This window comes from Sebastes umbrosus, chromosome 3 (assembly GCF_015220745.1).
Source record: "Sebastes umbrosus isolate fSebUmb1 chromosome 3, fSebUmb1.pri, whole genome shotgun sequence".
NCBI classification, from domain to species: domain Eukaryota; kingdom Metazoa; phylum Chordata; class Actinopteri; order Perciformes; family Sebastidae; genus Sebastes; species Sebastes umbrosus.
In genome coordinates, this window is record NC_051271.1 from 36166812 (window position 1) to 36181704 (window position 14893).

General features: G+C 40.7%; 1 protein-coding gene across 2 annotated transcripts in view; it reads left to right on the forward strand.

Annotated features, from left to right (window-relative positions):
* Positions 1 to 14893, forward strand: part of LOC119486020 (zinc finger protein RFP-like) — an 18030-nt gene continuing 3137 nt past the window's right edge. Inside the window, exons 1-10 of one of the 2 annotated variants that reach the window (XM_037765913.1) lie at positions 1 to 134; positions 8035 to 8523; positions 10227 to 10407; positions 10862 to 10957; positions 11517 to 11606; positions 11769 to 11912; positions 13697 to 13844; positions 14167 to 14211; positions 14345 to 14371; positions 14488 to 14663. In XM_037765913.1, coding sequence (XP_037621841.1) covers positions 127 to 134; positions 8035 to 8523; positions 10227 to 10407; positions 10862 to 10957; positions 11517 to 11606; positions 11769 to 11912; positions 13697 to 13844; positions 14167 to 14211; positions 14345 to 14371; positions 14488 to 14663 — 1404 coding nt within the window. In that variant the 5' untranslated portion in view covers positions 1 to 126. The remainder of the gene's footprint in view (positions 135 to 8034; positions 8524 to 10226; positions 10408 to 10861; positions 10958 to 11516; positions 11607 to 11768; positions 11913 to 13696; positions 13845 to 14166; positions 14212 to 14344; positions 14372 to 14487; positions 14664 to 14893) is intronic. The other variant, XM_037765915.1, reaches the window with a different exon arrangement.

The following is a 14893-nucleotide window of genomic DNA, read 5'->3' on the forward strand; positions in this document are numbered from 1 at the left end:
AGTGCTAAGCAGAAACAGGGATTGATATGAGGAGAAAGGACTCTAGAGAGGGAGAGAAAGTCTTGGAAATACGCTGCAGCTGTTTTACCACCACTGACATCTCCTCTGGGATCACTTCAGCCCCCTATGAGCAGGTAAGACATGTTTAACTCAGTAGAAACAGGGTGGAATCCTCTGTCGTTCAGTAGAAATCTGTGTCTCTTACCATATTATGAAGTTTTATGTGTCTGGATAGTATCTAGTCCATGTTGATGGACTAATCACAGCAGTCTGTAGTACATTTGCAACATCCAACCTGTTATCTCAGAGTAAGTATGTGAGATAACAGACATAAGTATACAGTATTAAGTAGTGATACTTAATGCTCCATCATTATCAAGAATGTTAAAAGGTGTTAAAAGGTTCAAGCTAACCACAGTGTTTGTTATGTGTCCAGCTAAGCGCCATTTCCAGTAATAGTCCACTGTTTTTCTTATTAGAAGTATATGAATGTGAGTAGTGTGTGAACGAATGTGATAAGGTGGATAAGTGAAGATTGTAGAAAGCACAAATTGCACCCATTACTGGCCTATCTCTTGTTCCTATAGAGGCTGAACACACTTTGGACAAAAGCGTCTCCTAAATGAACGTAATGCATTTTGTGTTGAGAAACGAATGGCAGATAATGCAGCTTGTAGGCACCAGGCACTTTTATCAATAGCCTTATGGGGGCCTGTTGACATTGTAGCTTTACAGTTTCACCATGCAGAACTCAACATGTGACTGATTTCTCAATATGTTACAATGCACCGAGTGGCACCGCTGACAGGTGATGTAGGGTTGTGTTGTATAACCCCGAAACTACTGTATACCTGAGACATGAGAACAAAGAGTTTAAATATGTGTCTTAGATGTCTGATCACCAGTCTACTGAGCAGGCTTCATGATTTGTTCCATGATGTAAAAATATTGTTTGAGTGAAAATTCGCTAGTGAAAGGTAAGACAGGAAACCATGTTTCTTTTAATTTTTTTATTGCCACCCATTTTGTAATGATTGTGATGAAGTTTACAAAGGACCATCACTGAACATAAAGGTGTAAGCAACCACACTTTTTAGGTTTTGGTAAGACAAAGATACCGGCAGCAACAGGCTGTATACAGTATGTATACATTATGTAAATTATAGCTATATTAGTAGTGTGTGTGTGGTCAGGTTCAAACCTGGCTTGGAGCCCTTCTGTGTGGAGTTTGCATGTTCTCCTTGTGTTAGCATGGGTTTTCTCCGGGTTCTCCGGAGAATAGAACATGCAGGTTAGGTTCATTGTTGACTCTAAATTGCTCGTAGGTGTGAATGTGAGCGTGAATGGTTGTCTGTCTCTGTGGCCCTGTTCAGACCTGGTATTAACATGCGTCCTAAGTGATCGACTCACAAGCGGACAAGTTTGGGGGGACCAGAGGGTGGGTTCTACGCTTCCGCAACTGCACCCGCTGTACGAGAGCAGTGCAGAGCGGCGGCCATGAGCTATGCGCTAACACGCACTAAAAGCACGCGCAGCAGGCCTGGCTATGTCAACAAAGCACGGAGAAGCTCAGATTACAACTCATACAGAGGGAGAGAGACTTCACTCTCTGCTCAGGTAGACATTACTCCTATAACTTTACATAGCTAAGAGTTTGCTGCTATATTAATGCCCTTACGAAAAAGTAGTGCACTTCAAGTTTATTTTATGAAGTATAAGTAAAGTTCAAGTATATTTCCCCTAAGTATACTTTAAGTATACTGATATCAATGTACTAGTAGTGTACTTGTAAGTGTAACAATTCAATACTTCTGGGGCTAAATTGGCCCAATTTTTAGTTCCTAAAATATACTTTTAATTGTATAAAATTTAAGAACAGTAAACAACTAGTTTACATTTAAGTTGTATTTTGTACTGCAACTATACCATGAACTATGGTATACTACTACAAGTGAATAGGTATACTGTTAGTTTAATAATTATATTGTAGCCCACTTTTTAGTTTATGAAAGTACACTTTAAAGTACTCTCAGTTTAATAGTTTTTATACAGCAAGTATACTTGTATATACTTGTAGCCCACTTTTTAGTTTACGAAAGTACACTTTGTATACTTTAACTTATAGTACTTAGCCAATGATTTATGTATTACATACTTGCTCCTTTTGCTATTTGACTTGATGTGTCGTGATGATAAAAAATAACTAAATGTTTCTCTCATGCCTCCACGGTGAATGGAGAATCCAAAAACGTAGATAATTCTTGATGAATTGAAGTAAATTCACATCAAAACATATTTTACAAATTCTTTAATATACTCTATCAAAAAGTAAGCACATACTACGAGCCAAGTATACCTCTCTCTAGGCCTCTGAGGCAAGAGTACTTTTATTAAGTATATCTTGATCAAAAGATTAAGTTCAAGTATAAGCCAAGTATACTTTAGACTTTTCTGTATACTTGTCCGTATAAGCTAAGTATACTGTACTTAAGTATATCTCTGATAAGTGCATAAAAAGTAAACTGAAATGATACTCTCTTATTTTAAGTTTAAAATAATTATACTAAGAGCACACTTGAATAAACGTCTAGCACGTAAGGGTGCTCTGAATATTGAATTTAGCAACTTTTAAGAATGTGCAACTTTTCCATAGAATGTAAACACATATAAATTCAGAGCCTTTCAGAGCTCTGGTCCAAGGCTTAACCAAACCTAATCATTCCCTTTCACTTCATTCTATTCATGTCAGCCAATTTGTGGTTGGGAGACGGCTTATTTGCCCTTGGGAAACTGTCCAAGTTTGTATATCAGTAGACGGTTTAACAACGGAATCAGTCATGTAAAAGTGAATTGCTTGTAAAAGAAATAGAACGAATACTAACAAGAGAAATGGGAGGGTAAAAATGTAAGAGTTGACTTCCTGGTGACGATGCTGACGATAACATTATAGAACCAGAATGAAATCTTGATCTGAAGCTTTGACATACAGTATGTGGCTCCAAAAAACTCTAAATACCTCCAAACGTCACAGGAGAAACACACAATCAACACTGTCTCATTTCCTCTCTCTATTCCAGCTATGATAATTATGCTCAGGTTGTTTACTGCACTCTTAACCCCATTGGCTATAAGGCTCACCGATGGGGAAACTGGCACTACCTGTACTGCAGCTCCTTGTGATAGAATAGAAAACTGCATGTGAGCTACTTTCATTCTTCAGATCCATACAGGTTTAGTTCTGGGTTAAATTAAAATTAGGATTAATTTGCGGGGTAATGGTTAAGATTAGTGAGGTTGAAATTAGGGGAAAGATACGACACTTGGTCCTTACATGTAGCAGTACAAATAGATGTGTGCCAAGTGTATCTATGACTCATCATTTTAGCTGCTAAGGACTGTGGCTGACACCTACATTGCAAATAACGTGTGTCCCATAAATCAATAAATCTCCCAAATCGTTGACAGTAGTAGAAGTGGCAGTTGTGAAAAATGGCAATTGTTAATGAATAAATACAAAATAAATACTTATAATCAAATAATTAAAAGACATTGAAGCAGCTGAAGCCGAGTTATCCTGTATTTTAGTCCCCAGAGTGGGTTCCACTCCAGAAAACAATGCAGCTTCATAGTCTTTTGTTAGACCCTCCCTGCCCACATCAGGGGACTTTCACAGGGATGCACCGATACCGATACCGGATTGGATATCGGTGACAATGGGGCCGATCTATTCAATTCAACTCTGTGTTTATATACTAAGTACATTATATTCTGGAATTTTAATTCCTGTTTAAAGGTCCCATATTATGCTCATTTTCAGGTTCATACTTGTATTTTGTGTTTCTACTAGAACATGTTTACATGCTTTAATGTAAAACAAAACCTTTATTTTCCTCATACTGTCGGCCTGAATATACCTGTATTTACCCTTTGTCTGAAACGTTCCGTTTTAGCGCATTTTGACAGAATTGCAACAGAATTGCATTAACATTGCTAGTCAACAGCTTAGGTCATGACATTCACATACACTGTAACCAGTACATAAACTGGGACACATTTAGAATGTTTTACATTTAAAATTGTGTCAAGGGTCTAAATATTGTACATTCGTGACATCACAAATGGGCAGAAATCCTAATGGATTGTTTCAAATGCAGAGTTTCTGAATACGGGCTGTGTGAATTTCCCTGTGGGTTGACTGTTTCGATACTTTCACAGTATTTATATAGGATTTACATGAAAACATGAAAATCTCACTTTTTTATAATATGGGACCTTTAAGTTTTGACCAATTTGTTGCTGCATTAAAAAGGTTTTACGCCTGAATTGTAATTCCTGTTAATTTAGAAGATTTGAAGTTGCTGATGCACGATTTATTAATTTAATAATAAATAGCAACTCAGTAAATGTGTATCTATGTATTTATTTGTCACATTTTGTTTTACAAAGTTAAGAGAGCAAGTCAAGCCTGATGTTGCCTTACACATAAAAGAATGATCCCAGCATACAGCTTATTCATTAAACGCTGGTATCAGATCGGTTCTCGGTATTGGCCGATACCCAAAACCCAGGTATCGCTATCGGTATTGGGAGTGAGTTGGATGGGTGCAACCCTAATCCGCACCCCCAGTTTGTAATGCAGGCTTTGTGTTAAAAATGTGTAGTCTCCAAGCCCAAACTGAGATAACGTTGGTGACATCAATGTCTCAGGGTTATTTTCTCACACTTGACAAGGCTCCTCTAGAGGCACACAAGACACCATAACAACTGTTATCACAGGTTGGGTACTACACGCCATAATGAGCAAACTGATCTTTATGTGTAAAATCAGGATGTTGGGTGAAAGTTTTGTTTAGTATAAGCTAGGTTACTAATTACCTTTGTCTTCCAAGAACTGGATAAAGTTGGAGCCATTAACCTGAAACTAGTTGCCTTCCAGCTATGAGGTTTAGTATACAACACTGATGACAACACTACGTCAGAGCCATGTGGTTATCTGAGAACAATTAAATATACACCCTCCTGCCAATCAGAATCAAGTATTCTCTGTTGCAGTGATGAAACAACATTTTGCTTTTACTTTAACATTTTTTGCAAAATATCTGAAAAAGTTTTAAAGCTTTGCCTCGGACATCTGATTTTTGCTCTCAGCAGAGTTTCCCCTCCCAAGAAGTTACAATTTAGTAGAGTAACTGAAGTTGTACTTGACTCAAAAGTATTACTGTGAAGTTCCAGTCTTGGCAAAACAAAAAAAAAAGGACATAGTGACACTATCTGTTGTGTTGTATTTAATCAGTGATAAAGACTAAGGCTGTCATCATTCTGTGTTAATCTTATTGTCAACAAATTCCATGAAAATACCAAAACCAACTATCATTTCCCATCTCTTAATACTCCCCTACACAGTTTGTGGTACTCCGCCCTAAGTCTATTTGTTCCTATTTAAGATGTAAATCTTTAAAAATGTATTTTATTTATTTAAAAGAAAAAAAGGTCCAGTAATTTCCAAAAACAGCAAGCAAACGTTTTTCAAACAGTAGGAAATAGTGCATTTGTCTGGGACTATTTTCAGTGGCGGATTAATCCACATTTGCTGCTCTAGTGCGTATTTGCGGCAGCAAGGCGGTGTATGTGGGATTGAGGTAAAATAAGCTACAGCGTGTGTGTTCATGATAAGGAAAATTTCACCCACTGCAACAGTGTGGCTCATTAATGAGTTTTTAGTGTTTTTATGGACAACAAGCTCTATGGCACAGAGGAAGAAGAGATATCAGGCTTTGATACACAGCATACTTGTTAGTATAAACATTCAGTGTTGGTTTTGGTCTGTTGTTGTCAGTAAGAAAAATATAGAATATAACTCATCTTTTAAGGATGCAGGCTGGTACCTAATGTTTCTGACTGCAGGATAAAGAGTAGAGGACTTGTGGATGACTGCAGGTTTTGAGTTTTGTTGTCATATTTTAATAATGTTCCAACCTAGCCTGATTTTCCTGATCTCGCAAAACTACTCACTTGTATTGTTTTAGTGTGTATGTTAGGGTGTGTTTAAGTGCTGGAGGCACACACTCATTCAGATAGACTACTGACTGGAGTACATTGTTTCTAACATGCGGATGCATGTGTTGCAGATGCAACACTCACTCCAATAACTGACACGGTTCATGAATAATTTTAGAAGCAGGATTTGTTTTGGGTTAAAAATTAAGGATTATGATTAGGTTGAGTATGAAAGGACTGCCTCTGTCTTTTTGGGAGTTTGACCAATTCATCACCAAACTCCAATCACAGGATTGGTACTAAAATCACCTCTACTCTTTAGTGTCTGTGATAGATCGCTGTTTAGTCTACAATGTGTTAAGTAATCATGCTTGGCTTGTATTTTCCTGACAGTGAGAAAACTGGTATTACCGACTTGCGGTTGTATGCCTTCACCAAACGGTCAATTTGCAAATCATCACTTCCTATTATCCTATTACTAGCGTATTAGACATTTGTGTGAAATTATCATAATTAGGATATGAATTCTTGAGTTATGGCCAAAAATGTCACAGTGACCTTCACCTTTGACCTTTGACATTTGACAACCAAAATCTAAACAGCTCATCCTTGAGTCCAAGTGGGCATTTGTGACAAATCTGAAGAAATTCCCTCAAGAAGTTCCTGAGATATCGCATTCACAAGTATGGGCTGGATGAACGTGAGGTCACAGTGACCTTGACCTTTGACCACCAAAATACAATCAGTTCATCCTTGAGTCCAAGAGGGCGTTTGTGCCAAATTTGAAGAAATTCCTTCTAGGCGTTCCGGAGATATCGAAGAATTGACCGTACATACGAACAGACGGACGGATGGTCAAGCCGAAAACATAATGCCTCCAGCCACAGCTGTCAAATGACACAAAAACTATTTTGATAATAGATGCCATTAGAGCTGAGTGAGAAAATTGTTTTGGGTGACACCGTGAAAACATTGTGGGTGTGTTGCTAAAAGCGATGAAGATGAAAAGTGCAAGTCCAGTTTGAAGGCTCATTACAAACACAGTTTTTTCTGCACTGATGTGAATTTGTTTTTCACTGGAATCGTCTGCACCGCTACTGTCAGTGATTGATTGTGTGATCAGCTGCCATAGTAAATGCAAATACATGTAAACTGAAAACAAGGCCAAAAATGTGTGTAAATCTGGTCCCACAGTATTTCACATTACCATAGGTTGCATCACATTCTCATTCCCCAACTCGTCAAATACCGCCATTTGGTCAGTGCCCCTCGGCATCAGAGACCGACGCACGGGGTACCCCTCTTGCGTTACTTTTGGACGTGTCAGGGACGGCGTGTCAGTATACGCTCGTTACAGGTATATCGTCCTTTCAAAATGAACTGCCATTTTCACAGGAATTTAGGTTTAGGCAACACCACCACTTAGGGTTAGGGTTAGGGTTTCGTCCGTTTCCTAAACCTAAGTTTAGGAAACGGACGTAGTTAACGCTAACTTCACAGGACTACCGATCACGTGACTCACGGGACTAAATGACAAAATAAGTCACCGGTTACTTTTTGTTTTTCACACGGGCCACGAACAGTAGTCTCCTGGGTCTAAGCCCTGTGTTTGGTTGACCCCTCCATCTACACTCCTGCCCGCCCTGAGTGGACTCTAACGCTATTAATACTACATCACATGCTCTGACCGTCGTAATGCCGCGGGTGGGTTTACATTGGCGTTAGTTCGCTTACAGTCACTTAAGGGCGCCTCTGTGCGTCGGTATCCGATGCCGAGGGGCACTTACCAAACAGCGGTATTTGACGAGTTGGGAGTGAGAGCAGGTTGTAGGAACCTGTTTGAGTTGGGTTTTTTTTTTTACAATGCCTGCAAGTAAGGAAAATTGTGTTTTATGCATCAGGTTTGATGTAGATTCATATCTTTCACAAGCAAAACACAACAAATAGCAGATGAAGAATATAGTATGTCTGTCATTGTGGTTTTAAATATCCTGAATTGTGTATTTCTTTCTAATGGCAACACTATCTCTCACGCAGCTTAACATTGGCTATGGCAATGCCTGCGACCTTTCTGTCTGAAGACCAGTTCACCTGCTCGATCTGTCTGGAGGTGTTCAACAACCCAGTCTCAACACCATGCGGCCACAGTTTCTGCCAGGCCTGCATCTCCTCCTACTGGGATGGAGGAGGAGGGGCCATCAAGTTCTACCAGTGTCCCCTCTGCAAGGAATCCTACCGCGAGCGACCAGAGCTCCATATCAACCGAACCCTAAAGGAAATCACTGAACAGTTCAAGGAGATAGCCGACATTGGAGAGCCAATAAATGGAAGAGGTGGAGGAGGAGTGGAGGATCATCACCTGTCTCCACCCCAGAGGCCGGGGGAGATGCCAGATACCATCTTTGCTGAGATGATGACCCGTTTTCAGCGGCTGCCCTATCCAGATGTACCTCACCCCCAAAGCCCCAATGAGCACCGCGACCCGCCTCCACCCTACTCACCTCCACCCTACTCACCTTCCCGCAGGTGCCAGACTACATTTCTAAGATTACATTAAAATTGGTTTGACTCATCTTTAACACTTCACAGATAAGGATATTACTAAAAAAAGCAATGGGAATAAGTAAATGTAGCATAATATTGTCAGAAATTAACCGTACATTTTTTTAAAACGGACACATTTATGGTATGATGTTGGGTGAGCCAAACAACAAGCAAACATACCGAGACAGAGAAAAGTGGGATATGGGGGCAAGACTTGCCAGTGGCCCCTAGAGGCGGTATAAAATTGCCAGATAGAACCACAACATACTCCTGAAATCCAACCAGCATGTTCTCTGTGGAGGAGGCAGAGTTTGAAGACTCGGAGGTAGCCTCGCCCGTATCCCTGGCAGAGGTATCTGAGGTAGTCCAGAAGCCCCTCAGCGGCTAGGCGCCAGGTGTGGATGAGTTTCCCCTGAGATGCTGAAGGCTCTGGACATTGTTAGGTTGTCTTGGTTGACACGCCTCTTTAGTGTTGTGTAGAGATTGGGGACAGTGCCTGCGGAATGGCAGACTGGGGTGGTGGTTTCTATTTTTAAAAAGATGGACCACAGTGCTGGAACGGAGGCTCCGACCAATTGTCGGACCTCAGATCCAGGAGGAACAGTGTGAATTCCTTCCTGGCTGTTGTTTGCCCATCCAGTCTATATGTGTTTTAAGTACTTGGAGAAGGCTTACATCCGTATCCCCTGTGACGTTCTTTGGGGGGGTACTAGAGGAGTATGGGGAACGAGGGCCGTTGCTATGAGCCATCTGGTCCTTATATAACCAGAGTGAGAACCTTGTCCGTATTCTCGGCACAAAGTCAAACAGGTTCTCAGTGGGTATACTCCAGGGTTCTCCCTTGTCACCGATTCTGTTTGTGATTTTCATAAACAGGATCTCAAGGTGCAGTTGGGGGGAGGAAAATATCTGGTTTGGAGGACCTCAGAATTGCTTCTCAGCCCTGCTGATGATATGGTTCTGTTGGCTTCATCGGATCATGACCTTCAGTACGCACTGGGGGAGTGATTTGCTGATCCAAGTGAAGGAGTTTGAGTATCACAGGGTCTTGTTCACAAGTGAGGGTAAAATTGAGTGTGGGATCGGCAGGTGGATTGGTGCAGCAGCGTCAGGAGTAATGCGGCGTTGTACCGGACTGTCGTGGTGAAGATGGATCTGAGCCAGAAGAGCAAAGCTTTAGATTTACCAGTCAATCTTTGTTCAAATCCTCACTTATGGCCATGAGTTTTAGGTAGTGACTGAAAGAATGAGATTGTGGATACTGAAAATTAGTTTTCTCCATAGGGTCACTGGAGGTAGTCCAGATAAAGGCCTTTACACAGCGGGGGCATGACAAATAAAAAATGCAAAATACTCACCTGCGAATGTTAGGTGTGTAAAGCGCCGCCGGTGTGTAACGGCCTTAATGTTATTATTACAATACATTAACACAGTGATCGTATAGTGGGTTAAAATTCATGTCAAAATAAATTAAACAGAACTGAAACTGTCCCTCTCTTAAACAAGGAAAACATAATTTGTACAGATTTCTCATTAACATAGTTACATTACAAGACACCGAAGGCAAGAAGACAAATAATATCCAACCCCCCAAAAAAATTAAATAAAAAAAATGACTGATATGATCAATAATAAAATTATCTAATTATCAAAATAGTTGCTGATTAATTTTTGTTACCACACAGGTTCACTCTGAGCGGTCCAAGTGACTCTTCCCCTAATCCGCCTCTGTGTCCCATCCACCTGAGAGGGCTGGAGTTTTTCTGTCGCACTGATAACACCTGCGTCTGCTGCATCTGCGTGGAGACAGAAGAGCACCGAGGACACAGTGTCATCCCTGCTAAGAGAGAGTGGCACATCAGGAAGGTATTAGTGTGCGTGTGTGTGTGTGTGTGTGTGTGTGTGTGTGTGTGTGTGTATGTTTTTACTGTAACTGCATCATCAGAAGACAGATTGTTTCTTTGAGGTTATATTAAAGATTAAAACATTTGTGACTTTGGCAACACCTAGTAAATGTATAAAGAAAAAGACACTGTGGTAGAAAGTGAAAACATGAATTTGACTCAGGGACAATGGAAATGAATGGGCTGAAAAGCAACACACAGGGTGCACCAATTTTCCCGAGGCTTAGGGCTCATTTACCTACAAACAAAAAATATTAAAATTGTAAGATGCTCAAACCACATGAATAAAGGTTATGGTAAGGTGTAGCCTAGAATATGTGACAGGTTTCAGCGTTAGGAGAAGGCTGCTTATTAGTATCGTTCTAGACACAGTAAGGTTAATCCCAAGCAAACATGTGCTTTTCTGTCTTCTCCAGTCCCAGTTGGGTATTGCAGAGGTGGAGCTGAAGGATCTCATCCGTGAGAGAGAGAGGAAAGTGGAGGAAATACACAACTCCTTACGAGAGATACGGGTGAGTTTTCAGTCATGCGTCGAGGTGGACAGGTTCAGTCCTGATTTAAGACTTTCACTTTACAAACATAGTAGTTTTAAACCAACAATATAGGTTTTCCTAAACCTAACTAGGTGGTTTTGTTGGGTTGTTGTTTTTGTTTGCACTTGCTAGTATGAGCAAAGCATCTGTATGTGACCATGTGCATGTAATTAACATTGTGCATACCGGCAGAGTCGGAGCTAGTAACTTTGTAAATTAATAAGTACGAATGCTGTGGGGGCAGAAGAAAAAAAAAGGAAACGTCAATAATAATAATAATGACGACAATAGTAAGCTCTTGCTGCTAAAGTGTAAATCTTTTTTCATTCACTAAAGGAAAATGTCTGATTTGAAGTCCAGAGTATGGTCTTGTTATTTTGAAGTAGTTAGACTAAACTATAACATCATCAGTGGTTTGTCCCACACTTGGCCAGAAAAATATCCTCCGGTCTGCACCACAGTTTGCTCGTGAGCTTATATAAGTAGATGACATAACAAACGTCCACCTCACCTCTATCGCTGTTCATCTTTTATTCAGGCTGCTGCTGAGAGAGAGACAGACGGAGCTGTTGGTGTGTTTTCCAAACTGATCTCCAGTTTGGAACGTTGCCAAGCTGAAGTCTTGGAGGTAAATAACACTGACACAGGACGTATGGAGATAATCTCTTAACAAGAACTAAATGTCTTTTCTGTTTTCACTGAAATAAAAGTAGGCAAGCCCTCTGATTATTAAGGGAAATGAGCATTTTCAGGTATATTAACTAAGCTCCGGGGCATCTGTTACCTCCAGGTGTTGGAGATGACTCGGCGTGCGGCTGAGCACAGAGCTCAGGGCCTGCTGAAGGAGCTGGAGGAGGAGATAGCTGAGCTCAAACAGAGGAGTACAGCACTGAGCCAGCTGGCTGTGTCTGACGACTACATACTCTTTCTCAAGGTATGGATGAACGGATGGCTGAATACAGTGAAACAAGAGAGTATCAAAAAATACAGTAGTGGTAAATACTCGACTAGTTATGCATCCAATAATGAATCCACGAGGACAGTGGTTCTCAAACTATTTACACCACGTACCACCTCAGAAAAAATTTGGCTCTCCAAGTACCACCATTATGACCGATGTTAAAATACAGTAGCGTACGCCTATACCCTAGTCAGCAATGCACAGTTCACGCAGGAGGCAAATTTATCCCTAATAAGAATATTAGCACTGCGTGTTTGGGTGTAAGATGCCGTTTGAGGTGCGATGGTTTCATGGATTCATTGCAAAGAACATCACCACATACTGCAGCCTGGGCCCTTCCTCCGTCCTGCTCCAGCTGAATCCAAATTTGAGGTAACTCGAGTCACATGTCCTTACTGTTTTGCGCCGTTTGCAGCTAGCAGGTGCTTAGGAGACTTCCCATGGCGCTGCTGAAGTAGTCGCTGGCACTTGTGCTCGGTTCACTGTCGTCCACTTCAGTTTCTACAGGGATGCTCGAAATATTCTCCTCCTGATCCGCACTTCTCCTCCTAATAGTTCCCGTTTGGAGCCACAATTACAGTGTTTTTGAACCCTTCATCATTTTAGCTAGAGTATTTTAGTTTGATGTTACTTTCTTCTTTACTACATCTCACATGGAAACATTGTACTTTTTACTCCACTATATTTATCTGACAGCTTTTGTTACTTTATTTTACAAAGAAAACGTAACCTCCGCTTACTATCTTGTCATCACAGTTTAGCTTGTAACTATTCGTGGATTTTTTTGCATGCACTACTACCCGACTACTACGTAGCTGCTACGTGGCGGGGTGGCAGCGCGTGCATACGTTTTTTTGTTTCAAAATAAAAATATTACAGCAAAGCCAAAACTTATTTTAAATCCCATTTCGATGATGTCATGGTTAAGGTATTTTCATTTGTAGTAGTATTTTGATAGTTTTATATGTTTTTAAATAAATTGCATTTCATTTTTTAAAAATATTTCAGAGATTCCTCCGCGTACCACTAGAGGGAGCACGCGTACCACCAGTGGTACACGTACCATAGTTTGAGAACCACTGCACTGGGATATCCACTAGTTAATTTTATAGTCAGTTATTAAATCTAGAAACATTTTTGGCAGCAGTGGTTATAGTGCTTAGCCGAAGAATCTGAAGTACCTTTTTCACTCCAGGAACTTTTCCATGAACTTCTGTAGAAACTCAGGACCTTTTCTAGCATTTTGACCAAGAAATCCCTGCTCCTGATGTACTGGCCAGAATATAAGACGAGCCTGAATATGGTCCCAGTCCAAGGACAAGATCGTCATGAAACATGAATTGTGCCTCACAAATCATTTTTATATTGACTACATTGTGGCTGAGCAGCTAGGGTAATGACACCCTGGTAACAATAATAAAAGTCCAACTTTTGTGTATTATATATCTATTGTCATAACGCGGCTCCTGTAGGCCATGGCAAATACGGGAATGGACATAATAGTTGAATACTTGGTTGAATAGGGCCATAAAATAATGTAGCTTTATGTTAAAGGGATAGTTCGGGTGTTTGGAAGTGGGGTTGTATGAGGTACTAATCCATAGTAGGTGTATTACTCACAGTAGATGACGGTCGCTGTCTACCCCCAGCTTGGAGAAACAGACAGGAGTACCGATACTGGAGTAAATCAATACAGCGCTGCGGATGGGATCGTGCAGAAAAACGTATCCATCTTTTTTTGACATTTCTCTCTGCAGACGTTCCCTTCCCTGTCCACCCCTCCGCAAGCTAAGGACTGGTCCAGTGTCTCTGTGGTATCTGAGCTGACCTCAGGGGGGATCCTCAGGACTGTCAATCAAATGATGGAGCGCTTTCAGGAAGAGATGAAGAAACTGCCAGAAGTCTGTAAGTCTTCATTCAGACCGAGGGTAAAGCTGGACGGTCAAGTAAAGATGCTGGAAACATTCTACCGTGTACATACTAAAACTCCAATCCAGAACTAGATGAAAATTTTTACAACCACATGGACCAAGTGTAGCAGTAGTGTAGCAGTAACTTAATTTTTGTTTCTGTGGCAAAGGACAAAAACATATATCACATGTATTTTTTGTTCTAGAAGCTCTGATGCCTTTCTGATTCAGAGCTTAGATCGTATATTCACTGAAGTCTGAACAGCACAAGATCCAAACAGTGGTATTAAAGAAATGTTCTTTTCCCTAATTAACAGGCCAGCGATCCTCGTTGGGCCAGTCCGTATCCAGGCCCAACCCAAGTAAGATTCTGATTACCCGACAGCACACAGTTTATGCAGTTCAAGTTTTTCGGATCCTGTTAAATTCAACGAATCAATAAAAAAGTGGAAAAAAATAAATAAGAAAATAAATATATTCTCTTTTTCTTTGCAGAGGTGAGGAGGGTTCAAGAATATGCAGGTAAAGGTTTAAAAGTAATAATTTCTGCCAATATGTAATTTTAACTCACATATAGTGTTATTTTCATTGATAGTTTAATCACCAACCATCACTCTCTCTCTCTCTCAATCTTTCAGAAGACATCACTTTAGACGCCAACACAGCCCACCCACGTCTCATGATCTCAGCAGATGGGAAGCAGGTGCACTGTGGCGACAACCATCGGTCGGTATCCGACAACCCTGAGCGCTTTGACCGGGTGGTGTGTGTGCTCGCCAGCCAGGGCTTCAGCTCAGGACGGCATTATTGGGAGGTAAGTGGGACACAATCAAGCTTATATACTGTATACAGTATATATATATATATATATATATACACTGATCAGCCATAACATTAAGACCACTGACAGGTGAAGTTAATAACATGGATTATCTTGTTACAATGGCAACTGGCAGTGGGGGGGATATATTAGACAGCAAGTGAATATTTTGAACTTTGAACTTTGTGTTGGAAACAGAAAAAATGGGCAAGCGTAAGGATGTG